Consider the following 23,784-nt stretch of genomic DNA (forward strand, 5'->3'; position numbering starts at 1 on the left):
TCACTCACCCAACTCATTTTTTTTCACAAGAGGGGAAAGCGAGTCCCACAGATGGAAAGGGGTGTCATCCCCTAATCATTGACAGAACACAGAATCCTAACTCATCACCATCCTGCCCTGTTTCTGTCCTTCTGCACAGCCTGGTTGGGGTTGGCTTATAACTTTTTTTCCTTACATGATAAAGCAGTATTTAAATGGCATGGGTTCCCATTCTCAGCTAGTCTATCTCAAAGTGGAAACATAATTATATACGGCAGGAGGAGAAATGGGTGTATGTAACCTCTCTAGTTAATTCCAAGCCTAGCTTTGGGGGATTCACTGTCACACTGAGAAAAATAAAATCCTGCATCTTCTCCCTCTTAAATCCCCCCTGTCCTGTCTCCACCTCATCTCAGTACTGATGTTCCTTGGTTCCCTAGTTCCATGGTTCTCTAGTTCTGTGGCTCCCTGGTTCTGTGGTTCTTTCATTCTCCCTAGTTCCCTGTTTCCCTAGTTCTGTGATTTCCTAGTTCCATGGTTCCCTGGTTCTGTGGTTCCTAGTACCCTGGTCCCACGGTTCTGTGGCTCCTTGGTTCTATGTTTCCATGATTCTTTATTTCCCTGATTCCTTGGTTCCTTAGTTCCCTGGTTCCCTAGTTCTGTGGTTCCTCAGTTCTATGATTCCCTGGTTCACTAGTTCAGTGGTTCCTTGGTTCTGTGAGTCCCTAGTTCTGTGGTTCCTTGTTTCCCTAGTTCCCTAGTTCTCTGGTTTCTTGGTTCTGTGGTTCCTTTGTTCCCTGGTTCTGTGGTTGCTTAGTTCTGTGGTTCCTTGGTTCTCCCTTGTTCCCCAGTCCCTAGTTTCCTGATTTCCTAGTTCCATGGTTCCCTGCTTCTAAGGCTCCTTGGTTCCAAGGCTCTGTGGCTCCTTGGTTCACTAGTTCCCTAGTTCTGTGGTTCCCTAGTTCCAGGGTTCTGTGTTTCTATGTTTCCTTGGTTCCTCAGTTCCTTGGTAGGTTTTTGCAACAGGCTCCTAGTTGGCTGTCCTTTTGAAACTGCTCTCAAAGTCAAAGTCAGTCGTCACCTCTTTCCTTAGAACTCTCCTTTGGTTCCCATTGCCTCCTTGAGGACATCTGAACTCAGTAACTTGTCCTATAAGACCCTTGAGAGTCTGGCCTCAACCTTCCTCTGTGGTACCTCCACACACCACAGCAGGCACTCCTTGTTCGTCTGGCATATCTTCCAGTGGGAACTCCCCCACCTCCAGGGCCCCAGTTTGCCCTTCCGGTCACACCCATCATGAGAGCAACCATATAACCCAGCTGGTTGAATAGGGCTCTCGGGCCCCAGGACACAAAGAAAAGTCTAGCCAGTCAGGGTCCTATGCCTGATGTCTCTGCTGGAGCTGGAGGAGAAGACTCCATTTAATCAGCATTGCTGTCCCTGGTGGATACGACCCCGCAGTGCTGTCACCTTCAGGCATAAAGGGCATCCTTGTACAGAGAGAGTAAGCTTCACACATAGAGGGAAGCAGAGCTGAAGGATAGAGGAGAAAAGAGACACAATAGCATTGAAACTCTTGGATCCAACTAAGCCTGAAGCCAGCCTAAGCCTGAGCTTCCTAAGTAGTGAACAAACAGATTCCTTTTTTTTTTTTTCCTTTTTTTCTTTTATTTGGGGGGGTCAAGCAGGTTTGGGTGTATTTTGTCACCTGCAGCTCAGAGAGTGCTGGCCACTGAGCCCCAGAGCTCCCAGCCACAGGGATGTCCCCGCTGCAGGGACACCATTGCATGTCACCCTTGTGGGTCTTGACACATTTTCCTCTCTTTGTCTGAATGCTCTTCTCTCTCTGATGGTAAATTTACTCCTCTTTGCTGATGTCTTTCCCAGGGCCTCATACCCACCAGCCTCTGTCCCTAGGCTTCTCCGCAGTCTGGCTCATACTCTTCCATATCCCCTGAGTGGCCCCACTATGGAGTATCTGTTTATGTGTCTCCTACTCTACTCCACTTCCTAGCCCTGTATTAGATACACAGTGATAATTAATTGAAAAGCTCTGTATTACTAATCTCCTATCTTCAGTTAATTCCTCCCCACAGCGCACAATGTGTGTCCTTACTAGGATAGACCCAGATTGTGCGGTCAGGAGAGACATCCACCAAGAGCCCCATTCCCTTTCCTGCCACCAGTCAACAGCATTTGCTGCTCTCCATTTGAACATGTGAAGTTTGACGAGCAGAGGCTGGAGGTGGGGGGGGGGTGGGAGAGGAGAGGAGAGGGCAGAAGATGTAAGCAACAAATTTGAAGATTAAAAACTAACAGGGTGGGGCAGCAAGAACTTAAACTATTTGAGCGAACTTCTATTCAAAATATATTAAACAACGGAAATGAGGTTTCCACTTGGGAAATCAGGACTTGCATATATGTGTTGAATTTCTTGCAGGGGCCTTGGGGGGCGGGGGCAAAAGCATGCCTTTCTGACTCATGAATTGAAGTTAAGCTCAAGTAAATCCAGCCACCGCTAGAGCGGCGTCGGATGATAACCTTGCGATCCGGGCAGGTGTGAGGTTCCTGGTGGAGGAGGACAGGGAGACACACTTGTGGGGACCCAGCACCCCTGGGCACACGAGTGTCTGTCAGTGAACTAGAAGTGGGAGAGAGGAGCTAGCTTTCACGGTCTGGCTTCCTAGGTCACTAGGTGGGGTTTTACTTCTGGCCCTAGCCCTCTGTGGGCCACTAGGTGTCCTGCCCTGAGGGATCAGCAGGGAACAGTTACCCACCAGAGTTGCAGAGACGGAGGGGGGCACAGGGCGAGGTACGCAGGAAGAGGGCTGAGCTGCCTCCCGCTCTCTGTACTTGCATTCAGCTTCTAAACAATGATCTCCAGCAATTTCCAACTGAAAATGATGGCTGGCACATATGCGTTTATTTCTGCTCTCTCTTAAATCCACTGAAACTGGGCTAAAAGAATGGGAAAGGCAAAAACCCAGATCTCAGAGGAAACAGGAGAGCAGTTCACAGCGGCATACTTGTGCAGGTGGAAGGAGGCTGGAGGCGTAGCGTCCGATTCAGTGGACAGTGGAGGACCGGAGGCGGGAGCATAGGTCAGGGACATGGCCATGACAGCAAGCTGGCTGAGTCCCATGCAGAAGTACCCCACCTCTCAGCCAATGTTAAGAGCGGATGTATGCCTGGATCCCCTCCCCCATTGCTAAGAGGCCTGGTGCAACCCTGGAGGGAGCTGGGTGTTCCCTTGGAGAATTTGAGCCAGAGAAGTTTCAGACGGGGGTACCAGGTAGTGCTGAGAGAAGAGGAAATGGGAGAGCCTGTACGGAAAACAGGGAATGTGTGGAAATCCACATTCTGAATGGTGAGAGCTCCTTTTAGGCCTCTTCCCTCCCTGGGTTCCAGGACCCTGGAACCCAGGCTGCTGTTCCAGAGCAGGAGGTCAAAAATTCCTCTCTGGAGATAGGGCCAGTCACAAAGAAAACACTGGCAAAAAGTGGGGGTCCCCCCAAATATGACCGGGGCCCCAAGTGATCATCCTAAAGTAAGTCTACAAGCGACAACAGGTCCCCTCACCAGCGTACACGCACACATGCACACACATACACACAACTACACAGATCTTACCTACATGCACATATGTGTACACACACACACACACACACACATCCATAATACTGGTATGCACACACACACACACACACACATATCTCTGCACACCCAGAGCTGCCAATCAACTCTTTAATGTCAAACTCTTGAATCTGGGCTTGGCTGTGTGATTTGCATTAGCTCAGGGGAGATCAGCAAATTCCCTCCAGGCAAAGGCTTGAGAGCACTGTGGTCAGAGATCTGAGTCCACAGCAAGAAGGAGCCTGCTGGATGGAGAAGTCACATGGAGGAGGGCTGAGGCATGCTCCCTGAGAGCCTCCCTAACAGATCTGTTACTGAGACCGTCTTAGGCTAGAGCTGGAAGGGAGGAGTGACAGAAACCCACCCAGCCCAACACCGTACAATCGTCAGCCTGCTTGATTGGGAGAAGACGAAACGGGAGGTGTTGTACATTGCTAAGACTGTGAGCCGTTAGGGAACAACAGAAATGAGACCAATGTGCAGCCTTCGAGAAGGTCAACCCTGTGGCTGTCCCAGGGCAGTTTCAGGTAGGCTCCTGCATGAGTCCCTGCACCGTAGGGGGAGCAGCCCGAGTGATGCGGGGATGGTGGGGAGAGTGAGCCCAAGCCCCAGGACAGGGGGTCAGATCAGTGACAGGGCATTCTGATTGCCAGCCTGGACAGCCTTCCAGAACATGGTCAAGAGAGGCTTTTACAAAAATGAAATGAGCTCTTTGGGGGTTCTGAGAACAGAAGAGCCGGACTTGATTGCACCCGCATGGCGCCATTTAACTTGTCCGAGTACTATGTGCTGGATTTCCTGGGACTGGCTGCCAAGCCCAGCGGCCGGTGATGTGGCTGGAATCTCTCATGTTAGTTAGCACGGATGAGGTCTGCAGAATGGTGACGTAATCCCACCAGTCCGCCCTCGTTTACTATCTGGAGTCCATCTGGGGAACAGGACATTTCCTCAACTCTTCTGTTACTTTGAAGTATATTTGGTAAGAAAGACTGGTTCTGTGCTTGACTCTTTCCCTTTACTTACCAATTTTCAGAATCAAGACTCAATTTCCCATCAGTAGCCTAAGACGACCAGGAAGTGTTTATTCAATTAACATTAGAAACTCACGGATTTTTACCATCTGATGTGTTCCCATCCATTGTAGTTTTGTTCTGGTTGATGCTTACCTGGCACCCTCTCTGGCCCATGGAGGCATCTTTTAGAACATTCTAGAGTCAGGCTATGACTCACCAGGCTGCTGGCTGTTTTCTTGCTTTCTGACCCAGGAAGACGCTCCAGGCTTCTCATGTACATGTTTTCCCCGGACCTGAAGTCGGCCATTCCTTCCAGGAGAGAACACAATCTGAACCCTGGTGGTTCTCCTTGCCACTGCATCCATCAACATTTCTAGATCTTTCCAGGGGCCAGGGCCAGGAAATAACACTGCTTGAGAGAAAACACATCACAAGTTTAGATTGATATTTCCAACAAATTTAGAATGACCCCGTCCTGCCTAATTTCTTTTCTTTCGTATTTGTATCTCTTTTCTTTGGGGCTGGAAATCTTGATTCTTGAAGACAGAGACATAATAACTGACTGGCCTTAGCTCACAGTTTCAGAATGACAACAGCAACATTGTTACTAGAAACATGAATGTTGAAAACCTCTAAATTTTTTTTTTTTTCAGTTCCCTTTGCCTTCCCAGTATGCAGAGTCCAATTACAGTGTTTATGGCTCTCTCTGGTGATTCCTGTGTGCTGGGCAGGCCACGGAAATGATACAAAATTAGGCACATTGTCCCATTCCGCTTTTGACTTTTAGGGTTTTTTTTTTAATTTAATTTTTAAATAGCTATGGAAAACATTTGTATGATTCCAAAGTCAAATCTATAAAACAAAGTTTATGCAGAAGAGCCTGGCTTGTGTCCCAGACCCCTACACCCTGTTCTCTCTCTCCCACCATATTTATGCCACGATAGTTCTTCCCACTGTTGTTTTAACTGAAATTTGGTACATATTCCAAGTTAAAAAGCATCGTAATATGAGTTTGTTGCAAGAGCAACTTCGATGTGATCTTAAAGGCATCGAAGTGTGTCAAAGGCCAGTGCTCGTCCACATTGCAAGGAAATGGCGTTAGTGATGTCAAGAAGAGGCACTCCCCGGGGAGAGCCCTAGTGTGTACCTTCTGGACCCCAGTCCAGAGGTGGGTTCTCAAGTGGGGTTCCTTTGTAGAGAACGGCCCTCACTGGTCACTGCACTCAGGAAGCAACTTATTAGACAACAGGATAAAATTGCCTAGAGCTGAGAAAACAGGCTCCAGGCAGAGCTCATTTCCAGAACGAACGGCAGCCATCGAACTCCTGCCTTGCTCGCTGCACCAGGAACACAGTGGTTCCAGAAGCATCCTGGAATCAAGAAGCTGCTGCCGTGCCTGCTTGCAAAACTGGTACTCCTGCCCTAACTCTACAGACATCCAGGGACCACGCACTGTGCTGCCCAGACAAACCAAACACATCCCCCAGCCCCGGACTAGAGGACAGGGCAGAGTGGATGTCCCCTTTCCCTACGCAGCCCCTGAGAGCGGTCTTACAGACCAGGGCTGCCACAGTCCGAGAAAGGTCATCCTGGCTTTACAGTTCCAGAAGGAATAGAAGAAAGATGGAAAGGAGTGTGGGCACCCACCCACCCATGCACAGAGAGGAACTTTTTTGCAAATATTAGGTGTGCAATGGTAGAACGGTTACCATGAAGGCTTGTCATATGCCCTCCTGAGCAATTTTTCAGGGGGAAAATTTTAAGGGCGTTTTTTAAAGGAGACTCTTGCATGTATGAGATGTGTAGCTCAAACATTGGATTCCAGCCTTTTGTCTGTATGCCTTTACCCTGCCTGTGTTAGTGCTGTAATTTAGGCAAATGATGGGTTTTTAGATCTGACTTCCAGAAAGTGTTCTGCTGTCCATCATCAGTAGGAGAGACAGAGCTGGGGTGGGTGTGGGGGGGGGTGCAGCAGGCCCTCAGGCAGCGGGGGCACCTCCCCTCCAGCTTCCAGGAGGGAGTCGCTCCCTGACTGCACTCATTTAAGCTGGGCCAAAACGGGGTCCGGGTCTTCGGACTCCCCACGCTAAAGCACACACAGAGTTGGTAAAAGAGCAGCAAATCGCTGCTGTCCTGCGGTGAGCCAGACGCGGCTTCCAGGCCCAGTCTGGAAGGGAGCAGGCCCTTCCGACGCAGGAAGCCCAGGAAAGGCTGCGACCCAGGCCGGGGTCTCTATCCTTCCTTACATTTATTTTCGAAGTTTGGAGAAAGCTGTAGGGAGCGGGATAAACCCCGATCCTTCTCAGAGCAGGGGAAGGGGCGGTTGGGCGGGGTGGGGCTGGGCGCGGTGACTCGGCAGGACCCTTTAGTCACAGGATCGTGAAGCCCGCGGGTGGGTTAGAAACTGCAAACAGCGTTGTTACGTGGCTACCTCCGTGTCAGGGCCTGTTCTTCCCAGACATCTGCTCCACTCGCTGCTGGGGCAATGTCCCCCTTGAGCAGCCCTGGCCGCTCACCACCGCCCGCGGGGTTCCTAACGCGGTGGTCGCGGCCGGCCTGGCGGCCGAGGAGCAGCGGAGGCCGAGCGCTCCGCGGGCCCCGAGTTCAACTTCAATAAAAGGACCCACCCGCCCTTGATCACGCGGCTTGCCTGACAGCCGGGCTCAGGCCCCGGCCTAATTGAGCCCGGGTCACCTGGGAATAGGTTCAAAGGCATCAAAGCCGTAAACCACCTCCAGGCCCAGAGCCAGAGCGGCCTGGCGAACAAAGAGCCCCCCCCCCAACCACTTCAAACGCGCCCGCGCTCGGCGTCCAGATGGCGCGGAGCCGGGGTCCGCGGTGTCGCCCGGCTCCCGCCGCCCCGCGCCCTCCTGCCTTCAGGCGCCCAGCGCAGGGGAGGCTGTGCTGCTCCCCAGACTGCCCTCCGGGCCACTGGTGACTGGCGAAGCAGAGGAGGAGCGCAGAGGCTGGGGCCCTGCACCGGGGGCCTGGCGGTCGCCCCCGCCCTGTACCCGGCATCCCAGGCAGGGCCAAGCAGGTGGGCGCAGTGGGCACCGGCGCTCCCGCAGAGGCTCGCTGTGGCTTTCAAGTTTGAAAGCACTTAGAAGCAAGGTCTGCAAAGGGCGTTGGTGCCGGGATCCCCAGAAAGCTGGGGTGAGAAAGGCCACCCAACACGAAGCCTGGGCAGAGCCGGTGCATGTGCACTGATCCCTGCGCCACGTGCGTGGGCAAAGGCGTCTCGGAGGGCACTCAAGTATCCGCACGCCTGTGGTCCGGTTGCCGGGACCCCTGCCCGCGCGCGTCTCCCACCCCAGACTGAGTGTGCGGGAGCAGCGAGGACTCGCGTCGCTCCCGGGGGACAGCCAAGGAGCGCAGAGGCCGGAGCAGCCCCCGGGGCTCCCCGCCTCGTCCTCACCTCCTGGGAGCGCATCTAGGGTAGGACTCGGCTCCCGCGCCCCTCGCGCTCTTCGCGCCCGGGGGAGATCACGCAGCCTGGCGGGGCCCGACCTCCACGTTAAGGAGCAGACAAAGCAGGTCGGTAATGCCCAGGGCGCCGGGCGGCCGGAGAGCTGTCGGATGCCGGCTGGGGGCTCCGGCGGCACGCCAGGGCCGGGCCTCCGGGGTGCCCGCCGTGGCCGGGACCGAAAGGGGAGGCAAAACTGAAAGTGCCGCGCCGGGGGGCGGGGGCGGCGGGCGAAGGCCCCAAAACTCGTCCAGCCCCCGGCCGCCGCGGCCAATCAGCGCGCCGCCCTCGCTCCTGACAACTATTTAGCAACCCAGCCCGGCTAGAGTTTCCAAAAAAGTTAGAATAACTTCCTCTCCCGGAGACCTCGGTTTTGCACAAGCCGGCCTTGAAATCAGAGCCTCTCGAGCAACTCGGAGAGCGTGTGCTCGGCGACCGCGGGCTTGGGCAGCGGCGCGCGCTCGGCGCCCGGCGCCCCCAGCCCCAAGCGCGCCGGGCGGGCGCCATGGAGGAGGGCTCCAGCTCGCCCGTGTCCCCCGTGGACAGCCTGGGCACCAGCGAGGAGGAGCTCGAGAGGCAGCCCAAGCGCTTTGGCCGGAAGCGGCGCTACAGCAAGAAGTCGAGCGAAGATGGCAGCCCGACCCCAGGCAAGCGCGGCAAGAAGGGCAGCCCGAGCGCGCAGTCCTTCGAGGAGCTGCAGAGCCAGCGCATCCTGGCCAACGTGCGCGAGCGCCAGCGCACCCAGTCGCTCAACGAGGCCTTCGCCGCGCTGCGCAAGATCATCCCCACGCTGCCCTCGGACAAGCTCAGCAAGATCCAGACGCTCAAGCTGGCCGCCAGGTACATAGACTTCCTCTACCAGGTCCTGCAGAGCGACGAGATGGACAATAAGATGACCAGCTGCAGCTACGTGGCCCACGAGCGCCTCAGCTACGCCTTCTCCGTGTGGCGCATGGAGGGCGCGTGGTCCATGTCCGCCTCCCACTAGCGCCGCGCCACCCACGTCCGGACCCGCGCGCCAGGGTAGGTGCTGCGTGCGCGACCCGCGCCCTCCGCAGCGGGGGGCAGGCGGCCCGGCCCGCGCATCCCTCCTAGTGGAGGCCCTGTGGGCCGGGGCGGCGTGGTTGGGGTGCGGTTTTCCTCGCAGCAACAGAAGGGGGTCTGTTGGGAAGCTCCCGCGTCCCAGGGACACCCTTGGGTCCTTTTGCAAGCTTCCCTGCTGGGTGTCAGTCCGGGAGCTGGGGGGGAGGGGGAGCACCGGTGACAGCGGTACTTGCTACCCTTGCTGCTGCTACCGCTGGCGCCTGCGGGTGAGTGTCGGGAGAGTGGGCATCGGAAGAACGGCCGGCAGCCCGCACGGGCAGAGAGGTGGAAAGCCACTGCCCTCGACGCCCTCCGGAATCGAGGCCGCCCACGAGGCTGCCGGAGCCAGGTTGTGCCCGGCTGCGGCTTTGCCCTCTTCCCGGGAAGCGCGTTCATGGTGCGGACACTCATCTTTCGCGGACGGCTCCAGCAGGGCCTCCCGGGCCGGCGCTTCGAAAGCCGAGCGGTCCGCGCCCTGGTGGGCCCGGTGGGCACAAGAGAGCGGGCCGGCGGCCAGGTTTGCCTTGGGGAGAGCGGGAGGACACGGCCCTGCGTTGGTGGCTCCGGGGCCACTGCAGCGGGAGAGCCTTGGTACGCCCTGCGCTGGGAGCGCGGGAGACAGGGCCCGGGCTGAGTCGCGGAGACCAGAGCGCCTAGGCCGGGAGCGCACCCCCAGGTTCGGAAACCCTCGGCCCGCAGGCAGGTGGGCGGATCTCGGAGCTGGGAGCCTCTGGTTCCAGCCTTGAACCTGGAGGGTCTGGGAGTGGGGGTCTGTCCGCGCCGCGTCCCAGCGCCCGGCACCCGCAGGAGAGCGCGAGGGGTCCAGGCTGGGAAACAGGTTTGCGGGACCGGGAGGGAGTGCGGGCCAGGCCCTGCACTGGAGAAGGCGAAGGGGACACAGCTGCTGAGAGCATTTGGAAACTCTGGTTTGCTCTGGAAGAGCGCTCAGGGCGCCCTGCACCAGCACCCTTTGACCAGACACCTTGGAACTCCGTTTAGAGGAAATCTAACTCCCGAGGCGCCTTCCCTTCCAGAAGGCTCTTCGAGGCTGGTGGGCATCTTCCTTCGGAGGGCTCTCTAGGGCAATGAGAAGGGGCAAGATATGTTGCCGGCCGAGGGGGTGGTAAAGATCCTTACTACTTAGTGTGCTTTAGTTTCCTGCTCATCTTGCAGTGTTTTTATAAGTCTCTACTTCACACAGAAGGAATTTAGATTAATCCAGAGCGTGCCCCCACCCGTTCTCCCAAACATATCTATTTCTTTTTAAAAAATGTATGGTTCTCTAATATCTACAGATGTTTTTGCTGTGGTCACAAAAGGCTGATCTGGCACAGGTGAATTTTCTTTGTTAAGCTTTTATTTCTGTGTCTCTGAAAATTCTTTTGATGAAATTGCCCCCTCCCTTAAGATAATGATCGTTTTTTTTAAGAAAGATTTTTTTAGCAGAAATAACTTTTGGGAATCTTCTCCTATCTTTGTCAAAAACAGATGGAAAGTATCACAATCACGTATTTCTCTAAGAAAGAAAGTTTGGATTGGCTGAGTAGTAAAATGCTACAGGGGGATAATACATTAATTCTGGGTTTTGCTGCCTAAATTATGAGCTTCCATTAGTTAATTCCATTTACCCTTTATACCATGGATAGTTTACAGCACATCTGAAGGAAGGATAAACAAATGAGAGATGTCATCTTTGTAAAACATACATGTATAGCTTTGTTTAAGGAAAATGTCAACAGAATTATCGTTAAGACTTCCCTCCAGAAAATTACTGAAAACAAATACTAGGAGATATGACCTTAATGCAAAATTTAGTAGGATCATTTAAAATTCATTTTAAAATCATTGCATTCCTCAAACTTAGAGAATCAGACCTAGATCACAAATAAAGATTATATAAAAATAAAAAGTGACACTTTATTTATTGTAAGTGTTGAGAGTTTTTTTGGAAAAATCCTTAAAACATAACACAGCACATTCAGCTGGAGGAAAAATATGGTCTATATGGGTGCCTATTTATTTTTATTTTTTAATATATTTGAATATAACTGATTAATTTCAGGAAGCCAGTTTCTTTAGGTAGAAAGATACCCACTCTCTGCAAGACGAGGAGAGAAATGGGGACATTTTTGATAACACCAATAATTCTGGACACACCTTGGTTTTACTTGTTTTTACTTTGTACATTGGGCAAACTATTTATTTTTTTGTTTTTTTGTGTTTTTGCTTGTTTGTTTTTATCACATTACTGTCTGTGAATGTAAGTACAATCATGATTGGTTTGATTTCCTGAAAATGTTGCTAAATGACATTTGTTATTTGTAATATTTTTAAGAAGTGTTAGTTATAGGTACCAGCAAAGAATTCTAGAACTTTCAGTAAGTTGTGTGTGATTTTAATGTTCTCAGTATACGAGATGTTTTCACATATATGAAAAAAAGCTGTGTCCTGATGAATAGCAATAACCACAAAGAACCTGAATTGTCCCTTGGTACAAAGAGAATCGCAGGAAATGGTGTTCGGCTGGTGGTAATATTTATCCTCACTTTCTTCCTTAGTCCCGTATTTAAGCATAAAAATATACAATAGATCAGGCATCGTTGGACAGTCAGCTAGGTTCATCTCATTGGGAGAATCTCAAAAGAAGTTTTTAGTATTGTCGTTAAATGTTGAAGCTTTAGTAATAGGGTCAGGGGCACCTGGCTTGGAGGAAGGTGATGATTATCAGACATTTTTCCTATTTTCCACTTTGTCATTAAAGAAAACGTCTTCCCTGACTCCTGCCATAGGCACAGATTTTCAGTAGGTTACTGTAGTCAACAAACGACTTTTTTTTTCCCTGAGAATTTTTAGTTTGGAACTTTGGAGAACAGAGTATGACCCTTTCACCTCCTAAAAAGTGTGTAAGCCTGTTTCTCCCTCCTGAACATTGATTTCTTGGAGGTGTTTGTTAACTGCTCCATTTGGAATGCTAGCGGGTCTCCAAAGCAAATGAATTCCCCATGGGGAACGTACATGCAGAATCCCCAGGACAGGTTTTGATGGATCCGAAGAAGTGGAATGAAAGCCTGAGCTACCTAGAACACAAGTATTGTTTTGTTATAAAATACCTGTCAATAAGATCCAATAGAGGGAGCTGACCTCTGTGATGTGGGTATATTGTTCTATAAGTGTCTGTGTTATTCTTTCAACCTTGAACGAAGAAGTCTTGCTACAGCATCTGGCCAGCATGGGGGGTGGAGGGATGGGACTTTGAGAGTGGCTGTTTGAGGTCATTTGAAATATAGTACTTGATTGAGGTTTTCTGGGAAAAAAAAAAAAAAGGTACTATTTTCAGACAAGTCTTGAGCCTGTAAGAATTGAGTTTCCATCATCCTTGTTTCAATCTATCCTGGACGGACGGCACAGATGTCAGATTCCTCTTGCCTGGCAAAAAAAGACCACAAAGTAAACTCTTTTGGAGCAGAGCACTATAACTCATAACATCAGTTTAAATCTGGGCTTAAAAGAAAACAAATATTTTAATAAGCCAATTTCAAAGGCTGAACTTTTATGACAGTTTTTAAGCTTAGTATTTATATTAATCTATTCTCACTGGTGTCTTTAAAAACGCTGTGAATGCGTGCTGGAATGTCTGTTTATGTTTGTGTCTTTTCCTGGGAAAGGATAAATGTGCTGCAAGAAATAGACCAAATACAGAGTCTCCACCAGCAAACAGTTCCCGAGCGAGGCAATAAAACTCAAAGAAAAGGTGAATAAGTTATGGAGGCCAAGAAGCAGCCATAAAGGAGAAGGAGACTAAGAGATATGGACAAGATAGAATACTAACATCAGAAGCTGTTTAAAAAGATACTCCGCAGGGTCACCTGAGTCTACAAGTGTGTAACATTGTATAGAACGAAACACACACACACCCTTAAAACTGGTGAAATCTGCATAAGGTCTGGAGATTGTATCAGTGTTAATTTCCCAGCTGTGACCTTGCTCTATAGTTTTGCAAGACGTTGCCATTGAGGGAAACGGAGTAAAGAGTGGAAGAGACTCCCTGTGCATTATTTCTTACAACCTCATATGAATCTACAGTTATCTCAATATAAAAAGGAAAGATACGCCACAAGAATTTAAACATTTTTCTGTATTCAAACAAACAAATTATATAAGGAATGATGATGCCTCATCTCGGAGTAATAAACGAGTGTGGTTTGAGCCCAGATCTATTTTTTTTTCCTGATGTCATTTGCATTTTGTACTTCTTTCCAAAATACGAGGAATCTCAAAGTATTTCCTCTGTGCAATTAAAGGTGGCTCCTTCTTATCCTTAGACAGAGTAAAATTCCAGAAATCTGAAAGGAGAAATACCAGTTAATACATTTTTCCCCTATACCAAGAAACAAAATATTTTTCAAAGAAATTTTAGGAAATATTTACCTGAAACTGACCCAACATTTGCTTTTGAGATACAAAGCCTACACTGACGTGCATGAAACACACACAATTCTGAAACCCATGGTTTGTAAAAATTATTCACCAAAAGAGGTAGAGATTAACGTTTTAGTATTAAGAGACATACAGGCAGGGAGAGGGGAGAGAGAGAGAGAGCTCAAACCCTAAGCTTAGTCATGGTTATTTGAAAGTAATATTTGTTTGTCCTAGGAACATATTTTGTGTTTGGTTCAGTAGTAACTCTTTGAATGCAATTTAGTTATATTAAATGTGCCTTAATTTAATGTTTGTCTTGGAATGGGATATGGTGACATTAATGATGTGATTTTCATGCTGATGTCAACCAGGTCACAATGGGATTTGTCTTCAGTGATTACTAATGGTGGTCGTGCTCAAGGAGTCTTGAGTCAGGAACTAGAAAAGCCAGCATGTAACTTCATTCCAACATGAAAGAAATTTTTAGTGGTTAATTGAAAATAGAGTCATTTTGAAGCCAAACAGTGCTTCAAATGTCTGTATTGTTTTTCCTCCATCTCGATTGTTCAGAATAACATGAGTCTGGGATTTGTGCAGAATATCAGTGGTTGAAAGCGCTCAGTGCATGGGGTTTCGTGGAGTCTGTTGCTTAGTGCCCGTGTTTCCCATCCCCACACGCTTTCCGCTGTGACCTGACCGGGGGAAAATTGAGATGACTCAGCTTCTCATGACACCTTCTGTAGAACTGTAACTTCATTTCTCAAATCCTCAGATCCATACCTTTAAAATGGGCACACATACCTCCTTTTCTGTAGATCAGAATTTCCCCATCAGTTAAATGAAAGGGATAACCCAGAGAGCTTTCACTTACCAAATTTAGCTCTTCTGGAAAATACCTTTTTCTTTTTAGCTCACTTCCAGCTTTAAAAAAAAAAAAAAGTCACCTGCATCTTTTAGGGGTGAATTGCAAACTTAGTTATGCTGTCTGGCATTGGATTCTTATTTCCCACTGTTTTCATTTTGACAGAAAGCCCACACTTGGTTTTCTGAATGTGCAGATCTGGTGCATGACTGACAGGCAAGATTTGGGCAGAAACCTGGATTTTAATTAACCCTTTGATGGTGACCAGATATCCAGTTCCAACCCCAGAGCTGAGGTCTGTGCTGTGGTCACAGCCAAAGCCCCAGGACCTCAGCCAGGGCCGCTCAGCACAGGACAACCTGGGGCAGGTTTTTAGCTTTTTTGCTTTGAGAGGCGAGGAATAGGGATCTTTCTCTGACGTCCCCTTGGAGGAAAAAAAGGTCCACGCTTCTGTTGTTAATGCTGCTTTTCTGCCGCTATACAAATAAAATGCCACATGGACTTTTCTGGTAAATTCTTTGAGTGTGTCCCTCTTCTTAAGAGATTCAGGGGATTTTTTTGCCTGCTTCAGGGGCAAGTGGGGCTCTGGAAGGGACGGCTTGTAAAATAAACAAACTCCCTAAAAGAAAACACAGGCCAATAGTTTATAGTCTCTGACTCTATCTACTGCTGCGGTGGATTTCTTTGTGGGTTTGACTTCAGTTTAACATTCTGGAAGTCAAAATGCAAGCAACCAGCACCTTCCTTCAATCAAGAGCTCTAGAAATAAAGATTGAGTTGCTGTTTCCTTTCCTTAATCTCAGTTCTTAAAGTAGATCTGGCTAGCAGGGAGCTCCGAGGGATCAGAAGTCAAAATTCATTCGCCTTGTGTGATTATTTGGACCTGGGGGTGCCTGTGAGCTGGAGGGGTCTGCTTCCGTGGAGGGTTCGAAGGCGAGCTAGCCTTCGGGTTTAGCAAGATCTCCACCGACTTCCAGAAAGCCGTGTGAACTTAAAACCCCGCTCTTCATGAAACCGCCTTGATAAATACTAGTGAGGGGCTTTTTGTTTCCTCGGGAAATGCCTGGATTATTGCAAATTGGAAAGGAAAGTGGGGCAGGGGGAAGCATGATTTCCTTTCTCCAATTGAGACCTGTCTCTTCCAGGAGATTAAGTTGCACGGATGAACCACGTCTTCACTGAAGACTGATTTTTCCCAAATTTAAATCATTCCAAATCGTATACGACACAGATATTGGTTCCTAACTAATCAAAATGGATTTTCCTCTGTTTTGCGATGGCTGTGTGCATGGCTGGGGCCTGAGAAAGAAAGATCTGATCTTTTTTTTTTTTTTTTTTTTTGCTGCCTGGTGAGCATTTTTCCTGCAGCCCTGCCCTCTGCCACCTCCCGCCCCCCACACCCAGCGTTCCCTCCTGTATTCCGTAGCTGAGAGCTCACCTGTATGTTCCCACTATTAGCCGAGGCCCATGTAGGTTTTCATCTTATACTAAATAATAAAGGATGAGCAAAAAGCCCACCATCAGGCTCTGGCAATGCACAGTCACACTCGGGGAATGCATACCTGTCTCGGGGTGCTCGGAGTTGAGGGATTCCGGGTGTTTCGGAAGTGCCCGGACACCCTGTCCCCTACCTCAGTGCTGGGTTACCCCCTCCCTTAGCTGCCCATCATTACTACTTTCTAAGAAAGTTGTTGCATTAAGACTAGAGCAGAAGTGTCCCCAACAGATACCTGTACCCCCAGGAAATCTGGTGTGTCCTGTTTTCGTTGATGTCTCTTGGGCGACATGAGCGGCTCCAGCCACCCAGAACAGTGTGGGTGGGGACCATGTGGTGACACCCTGGGCACGCCGGGGTTCCGTGGCACGTTTGTAGGCTGAGGCAGGTCTGAGGTGTGACCAGGAGCCCACACCGTGAAACATCTTAAGGGCAGGGTGAACTTGAGGCTGTTTTACTGGGTGGTAAAGTGTGGCCACTTGCCCAGCTCTCTTTCAGACGGCTTTTTGAGGCTAGGGGTTATCTCTGAATTAAACGACACGCATCAGGTGAGGGCTGGGATCTATTTACGGGCTCATCTCAAATATGGCTACTATGCTCTCTTCGTTTTTGTTTTATGATGCTTCAAAAACAAGCAGTTTTCTCTGATTTCATTGTTGAGCAGTTTCACCTCCTCGTGTGTCTCTGAAGACTCCCTAAACATTAATCCGGCAGCTTAAGATTTATACTGTGGAAGAGGAGTGACAGTCACTCTTTCAGGAGTGACAGAGTAAGAGAAAATGAGGATGTGGGCAGGAAGTGTGCTGTGTGGGGTCTCTTGTAAGGAAAGGAGCAACCGAGGGGATGGGGCTCCCTTCATAAGAAGATGGAAGGATCCACGCTTGTTACCTTCCTCTGCCACCTGCTGCAGATGGATTCCTTCTTCCCTCAGGACCCTGTTCAGGGTCCCTCAGAAATGGAAAAGAAAATGTTTTATCAGAAGCATGCTGCCTGCCTTCCCAGAGAAAGGACCCTTCATAACAACCCACAAGGCCCCGCCTCAATTCTTCTGCCTTAATGCCCCAGGCGGGAGGCCACTGGGGCCAAAACAGAGTCCCTGCAAGGCGGTCAAGGGTGGACACCTCCTCCACGGTGGGGTGGGGACCCTAGGATCAGCCTGGGTTGGGTCTGCTCTCCTGGGTGGCTGGGTGCCCCTGTGGGACTGGGAGGGACTCTCTCATGACAGAGGAGGGAAGAGAGAGGAAAGATGGAACAGACCAATTGTGAAGGGTGTGTGTTGGCCTCAGGCTTCCTGGGCATCCAGGTGCTGCAGGCGGGTCCAACCTGCAGGTCGTGCTGATGACCGTCCCAGCACGAGCCCAGTGGGGCTCAGCCTTTGCCGGGGCTGATGCAAGCAAGTGGTCACTCAGCCTTTGTTTCCTCCTCCTGGGTTTCATGCAGTAGCCTTTCCCTACGGCCAAATCCGATGTGAAAAGCCCCTGCACCTCCAAAGACTCCTCCAGAGGAAAATCTCAGCCTCCCACCTCCCAGGTTTCCAAGGCTCATGGAACCCACCTGGCTTTGCTGCGAGAGGACAAATGACCGCATTGTCCCTCTCACAGACCATCGCTCTGCCGCAGGTGCAGAACTGGGCTGTGTGGCAACACGTTACTTTTCCCAATGACAAACTCCACCCTCCCGGCGCCTCCCTCAGCCACGTGTCCATACGTGGATCCTCCGGACCGATGTCTCGGGCAAGCAGCTTGTAGTGAACGGTTTTGGAGAGATACAGCAAGTACCATTTTATATCGATTACATAATTTCACCTTTTCTGGGCAGCACGAGAGGTGGGGAGGGTGGCAGAGCCAGAGCAGGACCGGCTTACGTTTCCGGCTCCCGGTGCACACCCGTGTTTGCACGCAGGGAACAGTAATCCTTGCCATCTCAGGGCTTTTTGATACCTGGGCCGACTTGTAACCATTGTGACTCTCCACAGTGGGTTTTGCAGTTTATCGAAGTCACTGTTTCTGGAATAAATCGTATGGCGTTCTTTTCCCTTAGTAAACTGGTATTTTTCTATTTGGGGGAAATTTTAATTAGACAGAAACCAAAGGCTCTTGTCTTTGTAGGAACAGGATAGGCTGCCAAATGACTCTGTGGGGCCAACCCGTTGTCTTGTGTCCAGAGGGGTCAACAGGACTTTCCTGAGGTTGAACTTGGCGGGGGAGAGCACTCCTGCTCTCAGCCCACGGTCGTGTGTGGCTTGGGCAAGTTGTAGCCTGTCTGGGACTCAGTTTCCCTCTATATAAAGGGACAGAGGATGTTTCTAATACCCTGCAGCTGTCCATCTTCCAGGAATCAGTGCGACCCAGCCCCTCCCCGCTAACTGTACACCCTCAAAGAATTGAAAGCAGGGTCTCCACGAAAATGTGTGTTTGTGTGTTTGAGGCAGCACTCCTCATAACACCCCACAAGGTGAAAACGATCTGAATGTGTGCCCCTGAGGAAAGGTGGAAAACATGGGCGAGCCCTATAGGGGACGGCCGTTCAGCCAGAAGAAGGAGCTAAGGACGACTCCTGACACAACAGGGAGGGACATTGCAAATGTCATACTAAGTCAAAGGAGCCAGACACGAGAGTAAATACTGTGTGAGTCCGTCTGCATGAATAATCCAGAATAGGCAAAGGTGGATTCGTGGCTGCCAGGGCCTGGAGGAGGGGGATGGGGACAGGATTGCCTAATGGGTGTGGGATTTCTGTCTCTAGAATAGATAGTGAGGGTGTTTGCACAATGGTGGGAACGCTGTGCACTTACTTCCACTGGATTTAAGGCTTCAAAGTGGTCGAAACGATACATTTTGTAGGATGTGTATTTTACAACCCCCAAAAGATCCTGTGACTCAGGCCGTGGGTGTTGCTGGTGACCAGCAGGACGTGGGAGCGGGTGGGTGCCATGCCTTCCATCCGCCCCACTTTCCAGAGGGGCGGTCCCATTTCCCCACATGACTCTGTGTTTATCAGCTGGTTCTCCGCCTCAAGTTGTCCCTGCCTGAAGACGCTTCTCTTTCTCTTTCGAAATCTATTTCCTATGTGTCCCCCCACCCAGAGAACCGCAGACAACTCTGATAACACGCTGCTTTTGTCCCCCCACCTTCTGATTTGGGCGGCGGGTCAATTATCCTTCCGAAGCCCCTCCGCAGGGACTGCGTTCTCCCGTTCTTGGGGGTGGTGGGCAAGGACGGGGTGGCCTCAGGTTCTGTGTGGTTTGCAGTCAGCCCAGCAGACAAGGGCAGGGGGCATGTCCCCATCTGTTGTGAGGGGGACTGTGGCCTGTGAGCATTTTAACCCACCCAGCCATGGGATCCCTGAACCCAGGGCCTGTCAGAGGACCAGAACATTTCAGGCTCAGAGAGACACCCAAGCTGATGATGCTGCTGATTCCTGAAAAGTGGGGCTTCTGGCTCGGAGCTGCTTTTTGAAGAGAATCCCTCTTTTTCTGTAAATACCACTTTCCCCAGGGCTGGGAATGGAGCAAAGTGCACTGTGAGAGCGGTCCCCAGAGACAGGACGAAGGCTGGACTCTGGCAGGAGCTCATTCAGGGCCAATTGGGCGGGTTTTCTCTCCTGTGCTTTTCTTCCTCTCCTTTCTCTCCTGATCTGTTAACCCTTGGTGTGCCTCCTGAGCCCCCTGTGCCCTGGGGACCCACGCAGGAGGGGAAGGGGCAGAAGAGAGGCTCTCCCGGGGTTTCCCCAGTGGGGGTCCCGATCTGTTTCTTTTTTAAACTCTATCCCCTCCCTGGTTACACAATCAGCGTATTGAGACACTCACAGAAACCCCGGAGATCGTGCTGGGCTCAGGGATTGTTCATGTCTCGAGAATCCAGGCAGAAGGGCTCAGGACTGGGAGCGGATCCCAAAGAATCTTAGCCAGAACCGTCAGGTTGCCCAAGGCCAAGGGTGCTGCTGTCCCTCAGTTCTTGGTCCTCTGCCCCTCGAAAGGGGAAATCAGCAGGGAGGGAGACAGAGATTGCCCAAACGCTGAGAAAGAGGACTCCAGGGAGAGCGAGAGAGATAGCAGGATGGGATCTGGGTGTCCACACCCCTAGTTGTGCACCCGGCCTCACAGGAGCCTGGGTCACCTCTCAAGCAGGGCACATCTTACCTTGGGGACCCCACCAGTTGACACCATGTGGGTTCCTGGCGGCTGAGTGGACACGCTTTGTTCTATCAGTGTGGTTCTCACATTTACAGCAGGGCACACTCGCTGTGCCCGGGCACACTCGGATCCTCTCTCTCTCTCTCTCTCCCTCTGAGGACCTGAAGAGGGGGCATGGGCATGCCCACCTGTGGACTGGAAGCCGTGGGAATCTGCAGCCAGCAAGGAAGTCAAGACAGGGCACAAAGAGTAGATCTCTGTCCCTTGACTGTGCATGTGGTTTTCAGAAATACCATTGGATGACATGAACGAAGTTTGGCACCCTGGGTGTGCTATACAGAGGGTGCCACCTCCTGCCCAGCCCCCTGCCTCCATGCTTACTGTCCCCAGAGCAGGCCAGGCCTTGATCTCACAATGTCCACCCACTCAGCTTCTCTCTAAGCTCATCTGCTGGTAACACTAATAGAAAATCAGGCTTCCTGGTGGGTCCAAGAGTATGTGTTCATATTGCTTCATCAACGCCCTGTGGTTCTGTGTGATGTGTGGCTCGGCCATAGATGGCACGCAGCGCGGACACCCAAGCCACTGTCCCACACCACAGAACCCATCGGTCAGCATTGAGGGAACTTAAGTGACATTAACTAATGGGGACCCCTCCCATCCTCTGCTTCCTAAAACTGATCTTTCCTAGTAGAGCAAACATGAGTTATGAAGGAAAAAAAAATAACTCTGATTAAATTAAAATATGAAACTCACCTGTACCAAAAACCTGTGATAACCAAAATCTTTAAATGAGCCAGGAAGGAAGTATTTACAGTGTATTATACAATGAATCACTATTCCTACTAGACAAAAGCCCTTAAAAGTCCAAAGGAAAACAAATAACCACCCAGTAGAAAGTGAGGGTGAAAATATGAATTTACAGGAGAAGAACTTTGGTTGTCCAATGAACAGAGGAAAAGTGTTCTACTTCAACAATAACCCAAGACATTAAAAATAAGCAGGAGGATACTATTTTTTTTCTATTAATTCGGAAAAAAGATAATGATAACCTTCAGTATCGAGGAAATCGTGAGGAACCGGGCCACCTTGTCTCTGACATGAGAAGATCAATTATAAAACCTTTGTGAAGAGATTTTGAGGATAGATAAGGAAAGATTTTTAAAATGGGAAATCCCATTTGAGCAAGCAAGTGAGCTTTTTAGTCACTGTCCGGAGTGAATAATGGCGGGGTTGCCTAGCAACAGGGAGATTCCTATCAGCTTTGCTAATATTAGCGAGAGGCTTCCAATGTCTCGGGAGGTAGGTTGAGAGTGAGCTGTGGCTTGTGCATGTGCTGGAACACTATACGGTCAGCAGATTTCGTGCTGCAAACGCACATCTGATAACTCAGGGAAATGGCCCCACAACGGCACAGATCACAAGACCCGGGGCTGAAAATTCCAAGCGTGTACGCTGGCGTGGGTGCATCAGTCCCAGGAGTGAACACCCTGAGACCAACATGTGAGTCAAAAATCTGCCTTTCCTTCTTTGTATTCGTATTGTTTTCCTTTATTTTCCAAGTGTTCTGCAAATGCCGTGTCTTACTTAGGCAGTTGGGAGAAAACTGCGCTTCGTAAGGATAGAGAAAGGCTGACCATTATTTTAATGCCGTGCCTCAGTTTAATTTGATCTGTTTTTCCAGAATGTTATCAACACAGCCCACTCTGGGTCCCTGGCAGGTGGCAGCTTGGGGCAGCAGGGCTGTGTACTGCCTTCCTGCAATGCTAGCTATTAGCAATTAGCTCGTCCTTATCCCCTAGTGGGCTCCCACCCTCTGTGTCCTTTCAGCATCTTTGCTTGTCTTTAGTTTGTGAACTCTTCTCTGTGTATGTGGGGATAAGTGTTCTTAATCAGAAAGTACTCCAGATTGGTGCAAGTAAGTGGAGAAAATCTCAGTAACTATTCTCCGAACCCAAACTGAGAGGAGGAGGATGAGAAGGAGGAAGGGACCCCTCCTCACCTTCTGGAGGCGCTGGAATTCACTGATGATTGGAATGAGAAAATAAAATCACTCATGCTAGCTCCCGGCCTTGTGTGATGACCAGCCTGCGAGCGCTCAGGCCTGGAGGGAAACATGGGCGTGCCTGGGGTATTCTCCCCCATCCCTGCAGGCCAGCTTCCCCAGAGCCCCGGACCCCAGTGCTTTCCAGCCTTCTCTGAAGCCTGCATCTCACCTGCACCTTCCTGGGGGCCCAGAGTAGCCCCCACCCCCAGGCAGAGCCCCAGGCTCCCAGTCTCACATTTCCTTTCAGATTCTCAGCCCTAATCTAATTTGCACCAGGCCTGCCTTCTTTCACCCCTAGGCTGCATTTGATGCATACTTCTGGCAAATTCTGGGACCACACTTGCCAGATGACCAAATCCTTTTCAGAAAGATGACTGAAATACTTGTAAGTTTCCATCGCGGCCGGGCGGAGTGGACCAGGGTTTCGGGAGGGAGAGACTGGGGCTCGCGTGCTGCGGGTCGTGCCTGGTCTGCATTGTGGCTGTCCACACCACGAAGCCCGCTGGGCTTTAATCCTGAGTCTGAAACCACAGATACCTTTTGCTGTCAAGACATTAAGAAACCAAGAGGCTAACGGCCGGGTGAGTCCCTGCCACGGGCCTCCCGCGTGAATCAGAGCCTGACTGGAGCAGAGCGGGTGACTCACAGGGATGGCTTTTTGTCTTCTGGCTGTGCAAATAAACAGCAGGAAGGCCTGAATGGGAGGCCAGGAGTGCAGGGCAGAAGGTGGCTCCCAGCTCCCACAGGCGGGCCTGGGCAGAGGGGAGCGTGGGCTCAGGCACTGGGGACCAAGACTGGGGAGAGACAGCAGAGAAGCTGGTGCCCACAGGGCACAGCGGGGGCCTGGAGGGGGTACGGGGAGGTGAGGGCCAGCCTTGGATGCTCTGCAGAGATGCTGGGCCAAGGTCCACCCTGCCCTGGGGCCCACATTGCCCTCCACCCCCCTCAGAAATGCCTGCTGGGGACACACCTGTGAGTGGTTGTCCTTCTCTGAGCTCCTGTGCATTAAGGAAGGTGGTCCTTGGGGTATCCCTTCCTTTGGGACCCTCTGAGAGGTCCAGAGTGTAATGCTTAGGCTGGAGCCTGGCCTCGGCATCCATGGCGGGGTGGCTGGGGGCTGTGGAGGGTCCTCGGGGTGCAGCTGGGGTGACACCAGGATTCAGCAGGGCCTCGGGGGTCTCCCTGACCCAGACCTGGCCATGGAGCAGTGTGAGGAGTCTCCTCTTCTCCTGCTCCAAACTGGGTGAGATGGGGGTGAGACCTCGCCTGGGGGCAAAGACGCTGAGGGCTGACCGATGGGGCTCTGGCAAGTCTTGTTCACAATGGACCACAGCACATGGCCCGTCCAGTCATTTCAATGCTGGAGACAGTCCAGTGAGCTTGGCACTCTTATTCCCATTCTCCAGATGGGAAAACTGAGGGGACTCGGTGGCTCAGCAGAGGGTGTCCAGCCTGCAGTGGGCAGAATCAGCAATTGAACCGAGGCAGTCTGTGCTTTCAGTCAACCGTCTAGAAAGTGAGATTTCCCTTCAGCCTCAAATACAGCCCAGCTTCTGTTCCTGGAATGTGCTGTTCCACGGGACGTCTCTGGTTCCGACAAGATAGTGGCCTCGAATGCCACAGGGCAGTCCTTGGGGAGAGAGGGGGAGGCCTGG

At 50.9% G+C, this 23,784-nt stretch overlaps 1 protein-coding gene and 1 pseudogene across 1 annotated transcript in view; one reads left to right on the top strand and one right to left on the bottom strand.

Annotated features, from left to right (window-relative positions):
• Nucleotides 1-7,158: 7,158 nt before the first annotated feature.
• Nucleotides 7,159-8,055, bottom strand: LOC116867926 (annotated as a pseudogene).
• Nucleotides 8,056-8,439: 384 nt separating this feature from the next.
• The window catches only part of TWIST2 (twist family bHLH transcription factor 2), a 50,126-nt gene continuing 34,781 nt past the window's right edge, over nt 8,440-23,784 (top strand). The window contains exon 1 of the mRNA XM_032857650.1: nt 8,440-9,111. Coding sequence (XP_032713541.1) covers nt 8,594-9,076 — 483 coding nt within the window. The 5' untranslated portion in view covers nt 8,440-8,593 and the 3' untranslated portion in view covers nt 9,077-9,111. The remainder of the gene's footprint in view (nt 9,112-23,784) is intronic.

Source organism: Lontra canadensis, unplaced genomic scaffold, assembly GCF_010015895.1.
Source record: "Lontra canadensis isolate GAN:19392208 unplaced genomic scaffold, GSC_riverotter_1.0 scaffold13, whole genome shotgun sequence".
NCBI lineage: Eukaryota > Metazoa > Chordata > Mammalia > Carnivora > Mustelidae > Lontra > Lontra canadensis.